Here is a 20,129-nt window from a genome sequence, read left to right as displayed (position 1 = left end):
GCGCTACCAGCACCCATCAGGAGCAAGGGTGAAGTGTCTTGCCCAAGGACACAACGGACGTGACTAGGATGGTAGAAGGTGGGGATTGAACCCCAGTAACCAGCAACCCTCCGATTGCTGGCACGGCCACTCTACCAACTTCGCCACGCCGTCTGAGTCATCATGAAAACTCTATTACATTTTTTATTTTGTACGGGCAATGTTTTAACAAAATAAATAATTGTCAAAATCATTCAAATTTAAAGACAAGTTTAACCTCTGTGTAATTAAAGATAAAGAAAAACTTCTCACCTTGTGGAGAATCGTACTGGAGATGGATCAGGAAGCAGAGTGAAGTTATGTAAAGTGAATAAATGTTTCCAAAGTCAAACTGTCCCATGTATTACATTTTATTTTTGTACAATGTTGTCAGCAACCATTATTAGCGCAGTTACTTCTGTGTGTAAAGTGTATGCATTTACAGTAAAGCATTAGTAAAAATATAAAAAATACATAAAAATGCGGTATGTTTAATTTCTGATTCCATGTTATCGTCACACTTTACCTCTTTCCTTCTGCGGTGACAACGTCTTACGAGATTTAGTGACGTCATCAATGATGATTATTTATTTTTTACTAGAAATCTTGGGTTGACCTCTAAAATTGTACCACTTTGGCCACGTTTACACTGAACACCAAATCCGATTTTTTTTTGCCCTCAAGTGACACAGATCAGATTTTTTTTTGCCAGACTAAACGCTCCAAAGTGCTTTAAATCTGATCTTTTGGCTTGCGATTCAGGCCACATCCGATTAGAATCTGATCTTTTCAAATGTGACCTCAGTCTAAATGCAATGCGACCTGAATGTGACTTTTTTGTCAGCTTTGGGCGAGTTACGTCACTCGTGTGCACCGTGAAAGACGCAGTTGCCAGCGGAAGTGGATATTTCATCACAACATCCTGTGTCGGCGAGCAAAGTCTATTTCAGATGACCACATTTTCGGTGCATCACTTGTCAATAGTACGCAAATAATAGGCTATATGTAATATATGAATATTTATTTTTGATTCCGAAGAAATAGCTATTGTTGTAAGACCGGAATCGACACTGGCGCATTTGCTTACATGTGAATTGAAAAATAAAGCACCCGTAGATTCACGATGATGTCTGAGTCTCCTCTACTTAACAGCCATAAAAATATTACAATCTTCCCAAATATATTACACTAGATACCTCCATTCTACATTATATTACTTTTATGTAAAAAAAACAAATTTTTAGGGTGTGGCGACTTGTATTTTATTTTGTAGTAGTAGCAACTTCCTCCCGGTCAACTTCCTTTGATTTCACTTTATCGAAGTGAGCATGCAAGGGGCCACATTGTTGCCACATTGGGGCCAATGCGTGTTTACACTGGAGTCTAATAAAAATCACATTTTACTTGCAGTCAGCTGGAAAAAATCTGATTTAAAAAAAAATCTGATTTTGGCCACTTTGGCCTGCAATGTAACATAATCTTTGAGGGTTCCACTTTCGCACCTGGCGCGTCCACTCACGGAAGCGTGTTCCGAGTCCGTGCTGCATGTCATGTACACTAGCGAAAGCTACGGCGGCCCCACGCAGCCAAAAAGGCTCAATACTCGGCCAGCGTTTAGTCGTCGTGGCAACACGTCTTGTTTAGTGATGCTGCAACAATCATGAGTAATGGCCGCCATGACTTGAAAGGTCCGACTGAGTAGCTCGGTGGTCGTCTACCTTATCTGTGTTTAGTCCTGGTTTCTCAGCTGGCGCTTGTGTGGATTTCGGACCGCCAGATGTCTCCTCTGTGTCGCTGGAGCCCTCCCACTGCTCCAAATTGCTGTGCGCTGGTCTCCCCATGTGCAGGTTCTCCGTCACCGGTGAGAAGACGTACCTACGTCGAATTAGGCCGAGCCTCTCTGGTTTCTTATCATCCGTGGGGGAAGTTGAGACGATGGCCTGATCAATTCTGCAGGAGACTGGACTTTTTCTCTTATCCTCCCCTTGTTCCTCTTCCTCGGACACCTGCGAGGCCTCCGTCACCTCCTTTTCTTCGATAATGTCTCCTGCTGTTTGATGATCGGGGGGTTCCTTTAAGTCTGAAACACATTTGGTTTTACTGAACAACAGCGGTAGCAAGCGCAAACACAAAAAGATCTCATTTCGCCAGAGCTTTTTCATCATGAACGCTTGCTTCTACACAATTCTCTTAGACGGGGTGTGGTCGACAAAACAAATAACCACGGGGGATTCGAAGTAGCTGTCGCCCCCGTTGCACCACGGGGTTCAGGCGAGTTGGCCGGCACGCATGACGCTTGCAGTCACGTCCTTCCTGATGCCCTGAACCACCACCAAACATTTTGAGAAACCCTTAAAATATAAAATGTTTTACCATACCTGACGCGCCTGCAAAATATGGGGACTTTCCGTGCATGTTAAGGGCCTTAAAAAGGTGTCCGAACATATACAAAACCCAAAAACCAGTGAAGTTGGCACGTTGTGTAAATCGTAAATAAAAACAGAATACAATGATTTGCTAATACTTTTCAACTTATATTCAATTGAATAGACTGCAGAGACAAGATACTTAACGCTCGAACTGGAAAACGTTGTTATTTTTTGCAAATATTAGCTCATTTGGAATTTGATGCCTGCAACATGTTTCCAAAAAGCTGGCACAGGTGGCAAAAAAGACTGAGAAAGTTGAGGAATGCTCATCAAACCCTTATTTGGAACATCCCACAGGTGAACAGGCTAATTGGGAACAGGTGGGTGCCATGATTGGGTATTAAAGCTGCTTCCATGAAATGCTCAGTCATTCACAAACAAGGATGGGGCGAGGGTCACCACTTTGTGAACAAATGCGTGAGCAATTTGTCGAACAGATAAAGAACAACATTTCTTAACGAGCTATTGCAAGGAATTTAGGGATTTCACCATTTACGGTCCGTAATGTCATGGAGAAATCACTGCACGTAAGCGATATTACAGACCTTGGATCCCTCAGTCGGTACTGCATCAAAAACCGACATCAGTGTGTAGAGGATATCACCACATGGGCTCCGGAACACTTCAGAAAACCACTGTCAGTAACTTCAGTTGGTCGCTACATCTGTAAGTGCAAGTTAAAACTCTACTATGCAAAGCGAAAGTCATTTATCAACAACACCCAGAAACGCAGCTGGCTTTCATCTAAGATGGACTGATGCAAAGTGTAAAAGTGTTCTGTGGTCTGACGAGTCCACATTTCAAATTGTTTTTGGAAACTGTTAACGTCGTGTCCTCCAGAACAAAGAGGAAAAGAACCATTCGGACCGTTATAAGCGCAAAATTCAAAAGCCAGCATCTGTGATGGTATGGGGGTGTATTAGTGCCCAAGGCATGGGTAACTTACACATCTGTGAAGGCACCATTAATGCTGAAAGCCAATACAGGTTTTGGAGCAACATATGTTGCCATCCATGCAACGTTATCATGGACGCCCCTGCTTATTTCAGCAAGACAATGCCAAGCCACGTGCTACAACAGCGTGGCTTTGTAGTAAAAGAGTGCGGGTACCAGACTGGCCTGCATGTAGTCCCGACCTGTCTCCCATTGAAAATGTGTGGCGCAATATGAAGCCTAAAATACCACAATGAAGACCCTGGACTGTTGAACAACTTAAGCTGTACATCAAGCAAGAATGGGAAAGAATTCCACCTGAAAAGCTTCAAAAATGGGTCTTCTCAGTTCACAAACGTTTACTGAGTGTTGTTAAAAGGAAAGGCCATGTAACACAGTGGTAAAAATGCCCCTGTGCCAACTTTTGCTGCCATTAAATTCTAAGTTTATGATTACTTGCAAAAAAAAAATTAAGTTTCTCAGTTCAAACATTAAATATCTTGTCTTTGCAGTCTATTCAATTGAATACTGTATAAGTTGAAAAGGATTTGAAAATCATTGTATTCTGTTTTTATTTACGAATTACACAACGTGCCAACTTCACTGGTTTGGGGTTTTGTAGAAGAAAAAACACAGCAATCTCTATAGGGTCCTTACGGGGCTTTCTTTGTTGCCTGGGCCCTAGTGAAATAAAATAAAATAGAATGAAACCACTTCAGACTGTCATCATCATTTGTGAAACAGAGTTATTCACGTTTTGTGGCGGACCATCAGATCAAAGTTTGGCACCATGCCACACCCACATCCTGTCATTTGCAAAACATGTATTGCAGTTTATCATCATCCATCAGTTTAGTGTCCGTCTCTGATCACCTAAAGTGCAGAAATGACAGTTAGATTGGCGATGGCGTGGGGCAGTCTTCGCCGCTAGGCTCCACCCACTACGAGTAGGTATGAACAGGTGCTGACCCATCGGGCATTTTAGAGCGTCATCAGCGTCATTTCTACCAAATAAGAATAAGATGTGAATTTGTGGAGTCGAGTTATTGAGGCGAATCATCGGAGCGATGTTTGGCGCCGTGCCACGCCCACATCTTATGGCGTAGGCAAAATTTGTTAAAAATGTATCATTCTCTATATATGTAGTATCTGTAATTTAACCGCGACTCATTTGGCCAGAGTACCTTGGAGGAGTTTGTTAAAAGTACCACCCATTTTTTTGCCCGAAAAAATGGCCAAAAAACATCGGAGCAATGTTTGGCGCTGTGCCACGCCCACATCTGTCAGAATAATGATGTATATATTATCACACAACTCTTATGCTTAAGTGCCGTTGCTATAGTTATTATTAACTGTGCTGAAGTGGTATTTTTCTTTGTCTGTGCAAAGCTGGCAATCCAAAAGATTGCAAGCCAGTCTGGTATCAGTGTCTGTGTCCAGGTACGGCCTGCTGACTGCCAAGGCCGAACACCGCCGTGACGCAGACAGAGCAGAGACAAGGCGATATCACCAGTGTCAACACATTTGCATTTCTTGTATAATCATATATTGTGTCTAACTGGAGTTGTCAAGATTACCCCCTTCTCTCAGCGACAGCTTCAGTGATGTAACCAGGGACCTCCCAAATAAATAGAGGAAGCATGTGGGCTAGACTTTAGAGCGAAGTTTGGATCTGTAACTAGAGTACAGCCAAAATAACATCTTTCCTCAATTGAGCAAAATTTAACTCTGTCTCTGCATGATTCATTGCTTCTCGTCTGTTTTAATACAGTAGATGTCATCAGTGTTACGGCGTAGGAAACATTTGTTTGCAATTCATCATCCCCTGCATGTTTAGTATCTGTCATTTTAACCGCGACTCATTTGTTCAACGGCCCAAGGAGGAGTCCGTTAAAGTACCACCCCTTTTTCTCGCTCCCCAAAAAATAAAAGGCAGAAATCAAGATGGCCGACTTCCTGTTCCTTTTCAGGTAAAACGTCCTGAGACTTTTATGTGCGTCCCATCATGATAGACGTCTCCTGCGATTTGTGTCTCGATATATGAAACTGGTGGGAGGGGCTAATTTGTTTTCTAATTTTAAAGGTGGCGCTAGAGAGCCAACTTTTAAATGTAATTTTCGGGACCCCCAAAATACAAAATTGCCAGCAAAATGTGGAGACTTTACGTGCATGTTAAGGGTCCCAAAAAGGCATCCAAACGTACAGAAGAAAAAACAGTAATTTCAACAGGGCCCTTGCGCTACTCCACTTACTGATATACTAAAAGATTTTAAGTGTTGTACGTGCATACAAATGTTTTACATTTTTCTATGGAGTTGTACATTTGTGGGTAGCAGGTTATAGTTTGCTTTGTGCATAATTTTATAGTTAGTGGCATGTCAAAGATTTACTTGATTAAAGTTTTGCTTTATTGCAGTGTTTTTCAACCACTGTGCCGTGAGATATTGTCTGGTGTGCTGTGGGAAATTATGCAACTTCACCTAATTGGTCCAAAAAATATTATTTGCAAATCAATAATTATAATCTGCAAATAATGTGCCGTTGTCTAGTGTCTGTGACGTATAGAGCTTGGCAGGGTAACCATGTAGTACTCCAGTAGGTGGCAGCAGGTACTTAATTGCTTTGTAGAAGTCGGAACGTGTCGAGGATGGTTTGTCCTGATCCCAATATGCAGAGCACAGTGGGAGACGGCACGCAGGTAAAAAGGTATGTAATGCTTAAAACAAAAATGAACAAAAGGCAAGTCCCGCTAGGAAAAGGAGGGACCCTCTAAGTCCGATAGCGAGGAGTGGAGAATATAGAGTATTTTTTGGTCCAGTACATATTTTGCTTTTTTCATTATTGACATATTTTTGCCACTTTATGCTGTATTTTATTTTTATATATAAGATTTCCAGTTCATTTTATTATCCATTATTACACCCAACAATTTGATTTCATTTACTCTGTCAATGTTTAATCTGTCTATTTGTATTTGTGTTTAACTTTAAGGGTTGGAATTGGGGGTTAAATCACCAAATGATTCCCGAGCGTGGTGCACGCTTCTGCGCACTGCTCCCCTCAACCTTCCAGGGGGTGAACATGGGGATGGGTCAAATGCAGAGGATAATTTCACCACACCTAGTGTGTGTGTGACGATCGTTGGAACTTTAACTTTAACTTTATTTCCTTATGATACAGAATAGCATTATTTTAGTTTTACTGCGATTCAAAAATGTCAAACCATCTCTTTAATTTCTTAATTTCTTCTGTTATTATTTGTATTAGCTTCTGTGTGTTCTCTCTTGAATAAAATGCAAATAGTACTAACTTTAATGTGGCCGTATCATGCAAAACCAACTTTTCCTACCTAGTGGTGCCCGTTTTTGTGTATTTGGGATCTGCATAAGTCTCGAAAAGTTGAAATCAAACCGTGGAGGCATTTTGGAGAGATTTATTAAACAATCTTGCCTTTCTTCATACCTCCTCTGAACGAGCCGTTTGGAATTTTCTCTGCCCTGTGACGTCTGCGAATATATCCACATATGGTATACATTTGCCCAAAGAGCTTTGCGCTAGCTATGCCATCATTGTAGTCCAATGTTGTAATCAATAAACAACTTATTTTTCACTATGCTCTTGTTGTGGGGCAGACTGGCTCGTACATGCACATGCATCCTCCGCTGTTGGCATTTCTAATATAAAAGTAGTGTACAGGTCTAACTGATATCGGTCAGTAGACTAGCTGTGGACGCGCTGAAAACTACAACAAAGATGACGGGGAGAAAAGGCAGTAGAAGTGTAAGCATGTAAATAAGACCGCCCACAAAACGGCGCATCCTAAAGAGATGGTCAGAAAGCATCTTAAAGACAGTCTGTAAAACATAATCAATGCAATATTTTGACCAAAGAGCCACCATTACATGTTATGTAGACCGCAAAAAAATGTTTTAAGTGTAGATGACCCCTTGAAGTCCTTTGTTACCTAATAAATGTCGTTTTGAGGTTAAACAATTTTGGTCCCAGTATTGATCCCTGGGGTACGCCGCAAGATATATTTAGCGTTGTAGACATGTGTTCACCTAGCTTCACATATTGCTTCCTGTTGGTTAGGTAACTTCTTACCCAGTTCAAGACCAGCCTTCTGATTGAATTGATCTAATTTGTTCATTATCATTACGATTCATTCTGCAGCTGCACATTTTTTACAATCAAATTGCATTGGAAATTTCCTGTAAATGAACTTGACTTTCAACCGTGTCTGAAAGTGGGTTATAAATGTGACTGTGGAGCAAAATGCACACCAATGCATATGCAGTATTTATCATCTAAACTACAAGGAAATGTGTTAAATGCAGATTTGACTCATCATAGCTCCCCTTTAAGGATAAAACTGCATTATTTATACCGCTGAGCAACGTTAACTCAAGTATGCAAGGACATTTAGCTCAAAATGTGATCATTTCAAGCTTCTGGTACAATAGTTTGCTATTAACCATTTACTAACACTAGTAGGCAACCCCCTGTTGTAGTTTTATTATTAAACTCTTAACAAAATGGCTTGTCCGCATTGAGCAGTTCCATACCTCTGCACGCACTTTAAAATGTCAGTTGCACTACTCATGATGAAACTCATGCATGTGGGTGTTTGTTGTTTACAATAAACTCATCAGCGCTATTAATGATAACAAAGCAGTTTGCCTTATTACTACTACAACCATGGTTCTACTGCTGCTGTGTTTTGCAAAATCCTCCAGACAACTAGCGTCCTCCGCGGTGGATGATGGCTCTCAGACTAAGGATATACTTGGTAATTAATACAAATCCAAGGGGTCGAAGAGAGCTACATTTTCCTTTCCACTTTCTCATGCACCCCACAGCATTATTAAAGTTCATGTTGTTTGCAATATCAACTCACCTGGAAGTTTCCGAGTACGCTGCACGTTCCTGTTAAAGTATCTAACTGCTACCGGCCGCTGCGGTAAGTAATCCTGGGGGAGATAAATAAGTAAGTACAAATCACCATTCAATTCAATCTAACGTGTTAAAATAATTAATTGGCCGAGATCAGGGCTATTCAACTAAATTGTTTTGGGGGCCACATGTAAGGACCGGGGGCCAGATTTGGCCCTTCACTATTATTTTTATTTTGTATATTGCTGAGAACCACCATTCTCTGCAGTGGGCATTTAATTATATTTATTGAGTTAGTGGTACTAAATTCATAAGACCACTGCAAAAAATCTAGTCAAAGATAATCTACTGTATATCAGTGTTTCCTAAACATAGTTTTGGCCGCCAAAAATATCTTTCTCAGCTGTGGGCCGTACTCAGTTGTAATACGCTTTTCCACCACTTGTGGCAGTAATGACGATATCAAACAAACAGAAGAAGTCTGGAGCTAAACTAAGAGAAGTTTCTTAAGTGCGAAAATTATGACTAAAGTGGTGAAGCTGTATTTTCATTTGCACTTTAGGTTTTTTGACAGTTTGGATAAAGAGCATATTCATTATTTATTTATTTATTTTAGCACAACATAAATATATGTAAATATACGCAGTATATTTGATTAGTATTTATTTTTCTAATCAGCCTGACCTACACTTAAGGTTTATGTGTCAAATAAATAATATTTTTTGTGATTAACACATGGTTTCATATCATTTGACAAGGTTGTTAAAGGGGAACTACAATTTAAAAAAAAATTTGCATTCCAACTTACAAATAAACGTAAAAAAAAGTCTGCTTACAGTGGAGTCAATGGGAGCTCCTCTATTTCGCCTATAAAATCCAATAAATAACCATTCAAAAAGCGCCAACAATACTCAATTTACATTTCGTGATATGAATATTAACCAATTATTAGATGTCGTTGTGGCTTGTACAGCCCTTTGAGACACTTGTGATTTAGGGCTATATAAATAAACATTGATTGATTGATTGATTGATTGATTGATTGATTAGTGATATTGTTATTTTAAGCGCTAACGCAGACAGACTATTTATAGCAGACCTGGGCATTGTACGGCCCGCGGGCCGCATCCGGCCCTTTGCGCATCCCTGTCCGGCCCGCGTGAGGCCAATCATAAATTACAAAATAAATTTCAAAAAGTATCTATGTCGAGTGTGCAATACAACGGTGCTGCTTTTGTTTTGAAAAGCGTTATTTGTATTACTTCCGTGTGGACGTATGCGCGTGTGCGATTGTGAGTGAATTGAACGGCGCAATTACAAATTACAAAATAAAGTTTAAAAAACATCTATGTCGTGCGCGCAATACAACTGTGCTGCTTTTATTTTGAAATGTGTTATTTATGCCGTATGTCCGGGGGGAACCTGTGAGTGAAGGTGCATAGAGACAAGTGATGAGACGCTAAAAAAAGAAAAGTTGATGAGGATTGGCGTGTTTCCAACAAGACATGGACTGCCAAGTATTTCTTTACATAAATTAATGGTAAAGCCGTGTGCTTAATGTGTGGTACACAGCTTGCTGTGTTTAAATATCATTTTAATCGCCACTACACGAAGAAACACGAGGGAAAATGTGTCTGATGAAGCGCGCGCAAGGGAGGCTGATGCGTTGATGGTAAAACTGCAAACCCAGCAAGGACTTTGTGCCATATTTCACACCCCCAGAGATGCAGCCGTCAGGACAAGTTTCGTCATTTCTCACAAAAGCGCCAGAAAAAGTAAGGCGTTTTCTGACGGAGAGTTTATTAAGGAGTGCTTATTGGACTTTGTTGCGCTGATAATGCCCGGAGACATGGACTGTTTTTCGCTAACTTTGGATGAGAGCTCTGATGCAGTCAATTAAAGAGACAACCACAGGTAATGACTTGTTCACAGAGGTAAATGCGTGTTGGGACAAGCTGGCAGGTGTGACAATCCAATCCACTTTATTTATATAGCACATTTAAACAACAAAATGTTTCCAAAGTGCTGCACAACAATATTAAAAACAATATTCAAATATTATCCTTAGCTCCACCAATGACTGAATAAAAAGAAAAAAAACAATTACATATAAAACCAATATAAAAAACAATATAAAATAAATATGATTAAAAACTATTTTTAACAACAGATGGTTGTCCAAATCTGATGGGGAAAAATGTTGGATAATTCAGGATAAAGTGCCCATCAAAAGCAATCTGCTTTTGTATAAAGTTAAGTTAGGTTAAATTAAATTATTATTATTATTATTATCATCATTATTATTTATCTTACGGTATATCAAAAATAATATTGAGCAAAATTTAATTGAAATATTGTCGTGTGGCCCTCCAGCAGTGCTCGGGTTGCTTATGCGGCCCCCGGTGAAAATTAATTGCCCACCCCTGATTTATAGCGACACCATGATCTCTTCCCTGTGTCCCTATATTTACATTATCAAGTGGTCTGCTGCTTCCTCGCTACCTGTAAGTGTATTCTAGATTATAAATCATGCAACTAACCTGGACAGGAAACGTCTGAGTAGGTATTCTGACAAGTTGGTACACTTTGACAGCCATTTAGGACCCAAAAGTGGCGAGAACGACGCAAAAAGATGCGTGTTCCCCCCAAGTAAGTGATGTTTTACAATGTTTGTTGGCTCTCATGAAGTCTACAGTGAGTAATAAACAGTGAAGGCAAAAAAAAAAAAAAGCAAACATTGTGATGCTTTTTTTTAAATTAATGCACAGAGCTGCTTAAAATGATCAAAATACATAAACCCTAAATGTTATTATAAATGTGCCCGTTACTACATCACATACATACTTACATCAAAGGCTCCATTGTAAGCAGACTTTTGATCGCATTTATTTAATATTTCGAATGCAAAAAACCCAAAAAAACATCCATCGTCATGTCTTTCATAATGATTGTGAACAATAGGAAAAATTCCAAAAAAGTGCAGTTCCCCTATAACTGCAAGTAGGTTGGATATAATTATTGAATATGATTAAAATCAAGAGTAAGGTCACTAATTCAGTATTAATATTTGAGTGGGTCCCAGGGCCCGCTTTAGGGGAAAAGTTGGGCCCCCAGGTCAAAAAGGTTAAGAACCCATGGTCTATATGACAGTGCTTTAGTGTTTTTCAGAATATGCTTAAAAAATGTGAGTCTCTTCCAAGTAGGGATGACCACCCCTACTTTCAAGTTTTGTTAACTGAACTCACGAGCCAGTCTGGTGTCATTCCCTTGCCCTATTTGGACCCCGGGACACCAGTTAAATAGCCCTGGTCTAGATCAATCCAGAAGTGATTTTGGAATGCAGTATTAAATATGAAATGATAAGAATGACATACCGAGCTCGATGAGCTGCTATTATCATCTGGCTCGGACTTGAGGCAACACTCCACCTCTTTGGGTGAAGGGAGGATTTCATCGGTCTGGATCATCTTATTTATTTTGTCTGTTACCATCACAAAATAAAAACAATAACTCTGACGTATCGACGCAGACTTCAGCGGCTTTATGCTACTCTACCTTTCCTGTTTTCTACAACTTCGAGCCTGAGAGCGGAAATGTTGTGGCTTTTCGACTCTCTCCTTCGTTCCTGATTGGACAAATCCTGTTTACTACTGCTGGCGTGTTACATCTTCTAAATCACGGCATGATGGGCGGAACTTACTTGAACTTCTTTGGTTAGATCGTAAACTTGCGTTTGCAGACAGTAGAACATCTCGTTGCTCCTGCACAGCTTCCTCTGCTCCGCTGCCACGTGGCGATGGAGAGTACTTTGAAGTAACTTGTTATTCCTCTCCAAATTCTACAACACAAGGGAACATAAATACACTGTACTGTACATTACCTCAAAAACGTGAGTACAGTAAAACATCTTAAAACATGTTCTCAGCGGGTAGTAATACACATACTTTAGTATAATTTAGAGTAGTCAGTATGCAGCTTGTGTAGTAGTATAAATTTACTATCCTATGGAAAAGATCATCGTATAAAGCATGGTGACGATGTTATGGTGTGGGGCTGCACGAGTGCTTCTGCCTCTGGCAAGCTGGAAATAATGTTTACCCTCAACATCGTGCAGTTACCCCGTGCTGACGAGTAATGGGAGATGTCAGATTCTTTGATTCGATACAGTGAGGACATTTTTTTTCTATATTAATACTCATTTTTACCCCAATAAAATATATGATAAAGAGTGGCCATTTAACAACTGTATACTTTTTGTAACATATTAGTTGTAACAAATTGCATACTTTTACACAATTTAACCTACAAAAAACCATAGCATGTATGCAATAAGTTACCCTAAGAAATGTGGAAGTGACTCATGCTTGCGGTGGGTACCTTGAACCGATACGGTACCAATTCCTGGTACCTGGGAAAGTACCAATTTTTGGTACTTTTAGTAATAACATACATTTTGGTAATACATATGTATTGCTTGATAATAAAGTCTCTTTTTTAACATTTAACAGTGATCTAAAATAGATAACTTTTCTCTACAGTTGTTAAATGTTGTTTGCTTACATTTCTGATTTTTCTAAGTATTATATAGTAGACTTTGCACGCAGTTACAATTCAAAGACATTAGATGACAGTAGTATAGACAAGTGTTTCTCAACTGTAAAGGCCGGGGCCCATTGTTGCACCGCCAAAAAATATCTGGTCTGTATGGGCCGCAGCAGTACCTAGTTGCAATACACCTTTTCACCACTTGTGGCAGTAATGATAACATCAAACAAACAGAAGTCTGGAGCTAAAGTCATAGACATTTTTTGAGCGCAAAAATTATGACTGAAGTGGTGATACTGTATTTTCATTTGCACTTTAATTTTATCGACAGTTTACTGAAGAAACATCATTATTATTTATTACTAATTTTGTTTATTTTAGCACTACACAATTGTATGTTTATATATTTTTAATCATTTATTTATGAGTCCTTCATAATGCAGTATCTTTAGTTAGTACTTATTTGTCTAATCAGCCTGACCCAAGCTTAAATGTTATGTGTTAAAGAAATAACAATATTTTTGATTAAACACATGACTTAGACTTAGACTTCCTTTTTATTGTCATTCAAATTTGAACTTTACAGCACAGATAAGAACGAAGTTTTGTTACACAAGCTCATGGTAGTGCAGGATAAAAAAGCAATAAGGTGCATATATAAATAAATAGGTTACGGTACAGATAAATATATTGCACTTTTCCACATGCGTCCACGTTTATGGATGTATGTTATATTGTCTTTTTTATTCCAGCGAGTTAATACATTTTGGGGGGAGTTGAGGGGATGATTTAATTATGATGCGTTCAAGAGTCCTACGGCCTGAGGGAAGAAGCTGTTACAGAACCTGGAGGTTCTGCTTCGGAAGCTGTGGAACCTCTTTCTACAGTCATGCTTTCATATATAAAAAAATAAGTAGGTTAGATATAAGTAATAATTAATTAATTATGATTAAAACCAAGACTAAGATTATGAATTCAGTGTTAATATTTGAGTAGGTCCTGAGCCCCTCTGTAGTGGAAAAGTTGGGCCCCGAAGTCAAAAAGGTTGAGAACCCCTGGTGTAGGGGCAGTTTTGTAGAGCAGTGAGTGTCATGGTTTAGCCACATCTGCAAATAAAACCAACACAATTGAAGATATGTTTTGTTGCTGTTGCCAGGAAGTAGTCTTTGCCATTAAGTTGAATGTGCCATTCTAGTGTTTTGTTGAGCCCTACAAAGTGGTTACACTTTAAGTATCGTATTTATTACACACCAGCTGCTTGATTGCAACGTGCACCCTAATTTGGAGCTGTTGAAGATGCCATGTAAAATCGCTAATGCTAATCAGTAGCATGTGCATGGCATATCCAATGCGGCATCAAAAGTGAGGCCTTACTTTTGAGCGCTTTCTTTCATTAATGTGGGCTTTGTTTGTTAGCATGGACAAAGTGTAGCATTTCCTAACGGCTGAGCTCGAGGTGAGTGCTTGTTTGCCCGTCAAGTGCTTGTGGCAGTGCACAGTCTGCAACCGAACATGACGTCACGTGCAACAAAGGTATTGAAATATGGTACCGTTGGATATTTTTCATTTATCCATTGTTATGAATACTTTGAGAGTAGTACCAAGCAACACTCAAGCCAAGACGTCCCCACCACCATGTTTGACTGACACATTTATCTTGTTACGCACTTGTGTTGCAGTAACGGCTGTCAGTGGATAGTAAATCCACTATACAAGCTGTACACCGACTTCTCTAAAGTGGATCCACGTTTATTTCCCATTGTTGTAATATGACCTGTCACTTTTGTCAGGTACTGTATACTTTTTACACATGTAAACATATTGCCGTATCATACGCAATATTTATATTTATTTAAATATTATTTTACTACTTTAGTGTCTGGACCTATCCAGTCCGTCTATGCACGATCACACATTTCAATGCATGCTTCACCCGCTCCCCCTACACATACCCATATCCGCTTGTCCTTCTCCCTCATCTCCTCGGCCGCCTCCTCCAACCGTTGGCTGAGCGCCTCCTTCTCCAGCAAGGTGGGGCTCTGGAGGATCTGCGTCTCAAGCTGCAGGATCTTTACCTTCGAGTCGAACAGCTCCTTCTGGGCGTCCTGCAGCTTCTTTCCCAGAGCGTCGCAGCTGTTGCGCGTGTCGCCAAGCAACCTTTGAATGGCCTTGACCTCGTTGATGTGACTGTTTTGTATCTGAGGAGGACATGTTCTGAAGTGAAGCCATGTTTTTTTTTTGGCATTCTTATCTTGTTGGATGTTAAAAGTAACTCAAAAAGTAACTCTTAGCGTGAGACAGTGTTTACTTTCAGCATTTTAAGTTGAAATAATTTGTAAAACGTTTGATGTATTACCAGTGACAGCTTTAGTGGTATTGTGGAAAATAAGTTAAGTTAAACTTAAAGTACCACTGATAGTCACACACAGTAGGTGTGGTGAAATCATCCTCTGCATTTGACCCATCCCCATGTTCACCCCCTGGGAGGTGAGGGGAGCAGTGAGCAGCAGCGGTGGCCGCGCTTGGGAAACATTTGGTGATTTAACCCCCAATTCCAACCCTTGATGCTGAGTGCCAAGCAGGTAGGAAATGGGTCCCATTTTTATAGTCTTTGGTATGACTTGGCCGGGGTTTGAACTCACAACCTTCCAGTCTCAGGGCGGACATTCTAACCACAAGGCCACTAAGCTGGTCTTACTAATTAAATATACATTTAAAAATACTGCAATTAACAGGGTAACAAATACTCTTACACACTGTATAGATGAGAACCGGGTTGGGGGTCACACAAAGGGCGCCGTCTCTCAAATTGTGGTATGGAAATTTCTACGGAATCTCCTCTGTGTTGACTCGACACGTTTACCACAAAACAATTGTTACCATTAAAAGGTGTGAAGGGAAAGCTGGTTTGGAATGTTATTGACTAGTTGTAGCAAGAAATTCCAGTTTGGTATGATGGTCACATCATATTCCCATACTCATATTCCTACAACATATCAAATAAACAGAAGGCTGGCCTGAAGATGTGTTTCCATTGCACCTTCATTGCTCAATCTCCAAACTGCCTATTATTTCGAAATCAACTACTAGCCTTCTTATGAGGTTTTCCAAACCGGTTTATAATTTGGCACAGCACATAATCAGCTATTAAAATTGTTTTTTAATGATATATCTTTATCGACTGACTTGTGCTTTGAGATTTTACAGCAGTCTTTGACACGGTGGACCATGAGGTTTTAATCATCAAGGGTACACAGCTGCACAGGTTCATTGTTCTCCTCTGCACCCCTCTCGTATGGGGTTTCCCAAGGGTCAATTTTAGGCCATTTCTCTTTTACCTCCATTTATACCCCCACTCGGCTCTATATTCAGGAAGCACGGCATTTCATTCCACTGGTATGCAGATGACTGATGTATGTATGTTTTTCTTAAATGACAAAGCCCCTCCTCTATCCAGATGTTTCTCAATTGTTTTGATGGATGGTTCTCAATCGTAAACAAAAAAAGACTGCAGTGATGGTGACACTGGGACCCCTGTAGTTCTGGGTCTTTTGGCCTCGTTTAAATAACTACAACATTGACAAATTTGGAAATAATCATGAAGTCAGATATAAAGCTAGATAGTCAAATAAAAGGCTGTTGTAAAATCAAGCTTTTTAACAACTGTGGCATACATATGCACACATGCCCCCAACCCCAGCCCACGAATTTGCCTACGCTTCACCCCACGTGGTATGACGGACATAAGAGCAGCGCCCCTAGTGGCTGGTAGCTTCGGGCTGGATGCCTGCCCACTCCCATCCTGTTGCAAGTCTTGTGGTTTCTGTGTCAACATGAGTATATGTAACCCCTTCCCCATAGGAGCCCAGTCTGAGATCGATCTTTTTTTTTTAACTCATCCTCGTCTACCTTTTTTCCACCTTTTGCGGGGCGCCATAAGTGGCGACCCATCACCGTTCCTGATCTGTTCCTGAACAATGTTTGTGTACTCTTGAACAGGTTTGTGGTGAAAATAAATTGTGGTAAATAAAGAGCATAGTATAGCATAGCACAGCATAGCATAACATACCATTCCATACCACACCATCTATTTTCTTTAAGTTGTTGTTATATTTACTTAAAGTATTTTATTTGGTTTTAGCTGTTTTTTATTGATTCCATGTTATTTGTTTTTTTGTTTGTGTTTTTTTTAGAGCACTTTATAGGGAATAGAGTGAAGACCACAGGCTCCATTGTTAGCTGACTCTTGCCAGCATTTATTTATGAGTTAGAATGCAAAAAAAAAAAAGTGTTTTGTATTAAATAAAGAATAATAGGCAAAATCCCCAAAAAATTGCATTTCCCCTTTAAAACTATGAACTTGCAGCATTTTCTTGTGCAGTTGTTTCTGGATTGTGTTCATCTGTAAAATTAAGACGCCGCCTTATGCTTAAAATTTGCAAAAAAACTTAAGTATTACATGTTATTATGAATGTGCCTGTTACTAAATTACATATATACTTACAGCGATGATGGAAGCTTTTGGATGTTTTTAGAGCACTTTATAGGGAATAAAGTGACGACCACTGGCTCCATTATTAGCCGACTCTTGCTAGCATTTATTTATGAGTTAGAATGCAAAAAAAAGAAAAACCTGTGTTTTGTATTACATAAAGAATGACAGGCAAAACCCCCAAAAAGTGCATTTCACTTTTAAAACTATGAACTTTCAGCATTTTCTTGTGCAGTTGTTTCTGTATTGTGTTCATCTGTAAAATTAAGATGCCGCCTTATGCTTAAAATGAGCAAAAAAATTAAATATTACATGTTATTAATGTGACTGTTACTAAATTACATATACCTGTATACTTACAGCGATGATGGAAACTTTTTGATGTTTTTTTAGAGCACTTTATAGGGATTAGAGCGACGACCACTGGCTCCATGGTTAGCCGACTCTTGCTAGCATTTATTTATGATTTAGAATGCAAAAAAAAAAAAGAAAAACCTGTGTTTTGTATTACATTACATACAGCCAGCTCCAGCTCGTGGTGCCCAGGACGAGACTTAAAACCAGGGGAGACAGGGCCTTCTCTGTGGTCGGCCCTAAACTCTGGAACACTCTGCTCCTCCATGTTCAAACTGCTTCCACAGTGGAGTGTTTTAAGTCTCGTCTTAAGACCCACTTTTATTCTTTGGCTTTTAACACTACGTGAGTTGTGTGGTCTGTCCTCTGTTGTCCTGTGTGTTTTTTTTTATACATTTTGATGTCTATTTTACTGTTTTAATTGGTTTTACCCTTTGAAATCGTTTTTAGTCATATTTATTTTTTATATTGTCTCTGTATTGGTTTTCTATTCATTTATTCTTTGTTTTTATTCAGTCATTGGTGTAGCATAATATTGTTTGTAATATTGTTTTTAACATGGTTGTGCAGCACTTTGGAAACATTCTTGTTGTGTAAATGTGCTATATAAATAAAGTGGATTGGATTGGATTGGATAATGAATGATAGGCAAAATCCCAAAAAAGTACATGTCCCCTTTAAATCTCTCTCTGTCTCTCTCTCTCTCATATATATATATATATATATATATATATATATATACATATATATATATATCCTACCAAGTCAGACCGACACTGTTCCAATATCCGTTTCTCTGTTCTCAATTGTTGATGACTGATAACAACCAAACCTAACCCCCCCCCCCCCACACACACACACACACACACACACACACACACACACACACACACCCCGGATTGTAAATAATTCAATGTGATTATCTTGTGTGATGACTGTATTATGAGGATAGTATATATCTGTATCATGAATCAATTTAAGTGGACCCCGACTTAAACAAGTTGAAAAACTTATTTGGGTGTTAGCACTTAGTGGTCAATTGTACTTCACTGTGCAACCTACTAATAAAAGTCTCAATCAATCAATCAATGAACTTGCAGTTTCTTGTGCAGTTGTTTCTGTATTGTGTTCAGGGGCAGCGCTTTTCGTATGCATTTGTTTTGGATACTGCAGCGTTTATGTGATTGCAGCATTTGCTTCCTGCTCTTTATGGCTCTGTGTCATTCCTGTGCTTGCCCAGGTCACGCACCTGAGTCATGCTGCCCTCCAGGTGTTGGTAGTGCTGCAGCGCCGCCGAGTGGCGGTGCAGCACATTCTTCAGCAGTCTGTGGCCTGTCTTGACTACTATCAACTTCAGCTGAAGGTCGCCATTTTTGCTGTTGAGCTCATTGAGACTGCGCCTGGGAGTCAGTTGGCATGTCTCCACCTGACCGATCGGCGGCAGTTTCGTCCTGCCATCTAAAAAAAAATTATTGCATTTATTAATTAGGCTTAATTTGACTGCAGGACAGTGCGCATGCTTGCAAAGTACCTTCACTTCTGATAAAGGGAGTCTGCCTCCTTGTCTCCACGGCTTTGGTTGCCTGGGACTTGCACGCCCCAGTGTGGAGTCTAGGCAGGGTGCACGGTTGACATGCTTCTCTGTTGCACCGCGAAGCATCGCCGTCACCCCGACTCTTCGCTGCAGAGCTCCGCCGGTTGGCACTCATCGCGGTGCAACGAGCCGAAACACTTTCAACTTTTTTTGAATGCTATCCCAACCCACCCCTCCAACAAGACTTGAGCCTTTATGGTGTCATTGGTGCAAAACAAAGAGCGAAACGAGATGTCACTGTTGTTGGCACACGTGGTTTGATATCACGTGACTATGCTGTTGACGACGCCGGAAACTTGAGCTGGTTAAAAAAAATGGTGTCACGTGACTACCGTGTCTCGTCGCTAACCCCCTGTCTAAGAGTAAAAAATGTCACACCACATCAATATTTAAATAGAACCTTACCCTATAAAGAACAGTAGTCAATATTCTATACTGTTGTCGATTAAAACTGGTAACGGAAATTGCATTGACCCTCAAAAGCCGCCGTACTACAGCATGTAAGGCTAAGCTAGCGCATTTACGACACTATTTTATCCTACAAACATTCATGGTTACTCGTGTTTTAAGATGTCAAAATACTCCGCTGATATGTGTAGTAAAATTACTACATGAAATGGATTAAAATGTGCCAAATGAGCGCAAAAAAAGAGACGGAGGAACAGGGGCAGCGAGCTAGCCAATGCGCTAGCGGTTGCAATGCATTCTGGGACTTGTAGTACGAGGGTTTGTTTAAATTTCAGACGTGTCCAAAGTGCGGCCCGGAGGCCTTTTGCGGCCCGCAGCTAATAGTTTACCGGCCCGCCACACATTCTGGAAATTTTATTGCAAAAATTAAGAAAAAACATTAAAAAAAAAGTGGAATGAGGTG

The 20,129-nt window shown here is 39.9% G+C and overlaps 1 protein-coding gene across 1 annotated transcript; it reads right to left on the bottom strand.

The window, feature by feature from the left end:
- Positions 1–360: 360 nt before the first annotated feature.
- On the bottom strand, positions 361–19,935 carry LOC133659324 (uncharacterized). The gene is made up of 8 exons (XM_062062075.1): positions 19,196–19,935; positions 18,914–19,122; positions 14,771–15,016; positions 11,974–12,111; positions 11,829–11,898; positions 11,648–11,754; positions 8,278–8,350; positions 361–2,098 (listed from the first exon to the last, which is right to left on the bottom strand). Exons 1-8 carry the CDS (start codon positions 19,371–19,373, stop codon positions 1,677–1,679), a joined length of 1,443 nt encoding a protein of 480 aa, XP_061918059.1. The 5' UTR covers positions 19,374–19,935; the 3' UTR covers positions 361–1,676.
- Positions 19,936–20,129: the final 194 nt, after the last annotated feature.

Source organism: Entelurus aequoreus, linkage group LG10 (genome assembly GCF_033978785.1).
Source record: "Entelurus aequoreus isolate RoL-2023_Sb linkage group LG10, RoL_Eaeq_v1.1, whole genome shotgun sequence".
Classification (NCBI taxonomy): domain Eukaryota; kingdom Metazoa; phylum Chordata; class Actinopteri; order Syngnathiformes; family Syngnathidae; genus Entelurus; species Entelurus aequoreus.
Note: the sequence above shows the minus strand (reverse complement) of the source record. Positions and strands in the feature narration are given on the sequence as shown.

Bases quoted from the DNA above. Each gene is read 5' to 3' on its own strand.
- LOC133659324 (XM_062062075.1), bottom strand. From the start codon at position 19,373: ATGAGTGCCAACCGGCGGAGCTCTGCAGCGAAGAGTCGGGGTGACGGC. The intron at 12,112-14,770 runs GTATGTGTAGGG...CTTGTGTTGTAG, and splicing joins AGAAGGACAAGCGGATATGG to AATTTGGAGAGGAATAACAA. The intron at 8,351-11,647 runs GTATGTCATTCT...TATCTCCCCCAG, and splicing joins ATAGCAGCTCATCGAGCTCG to GATTACTTACCGCAGCGGCC.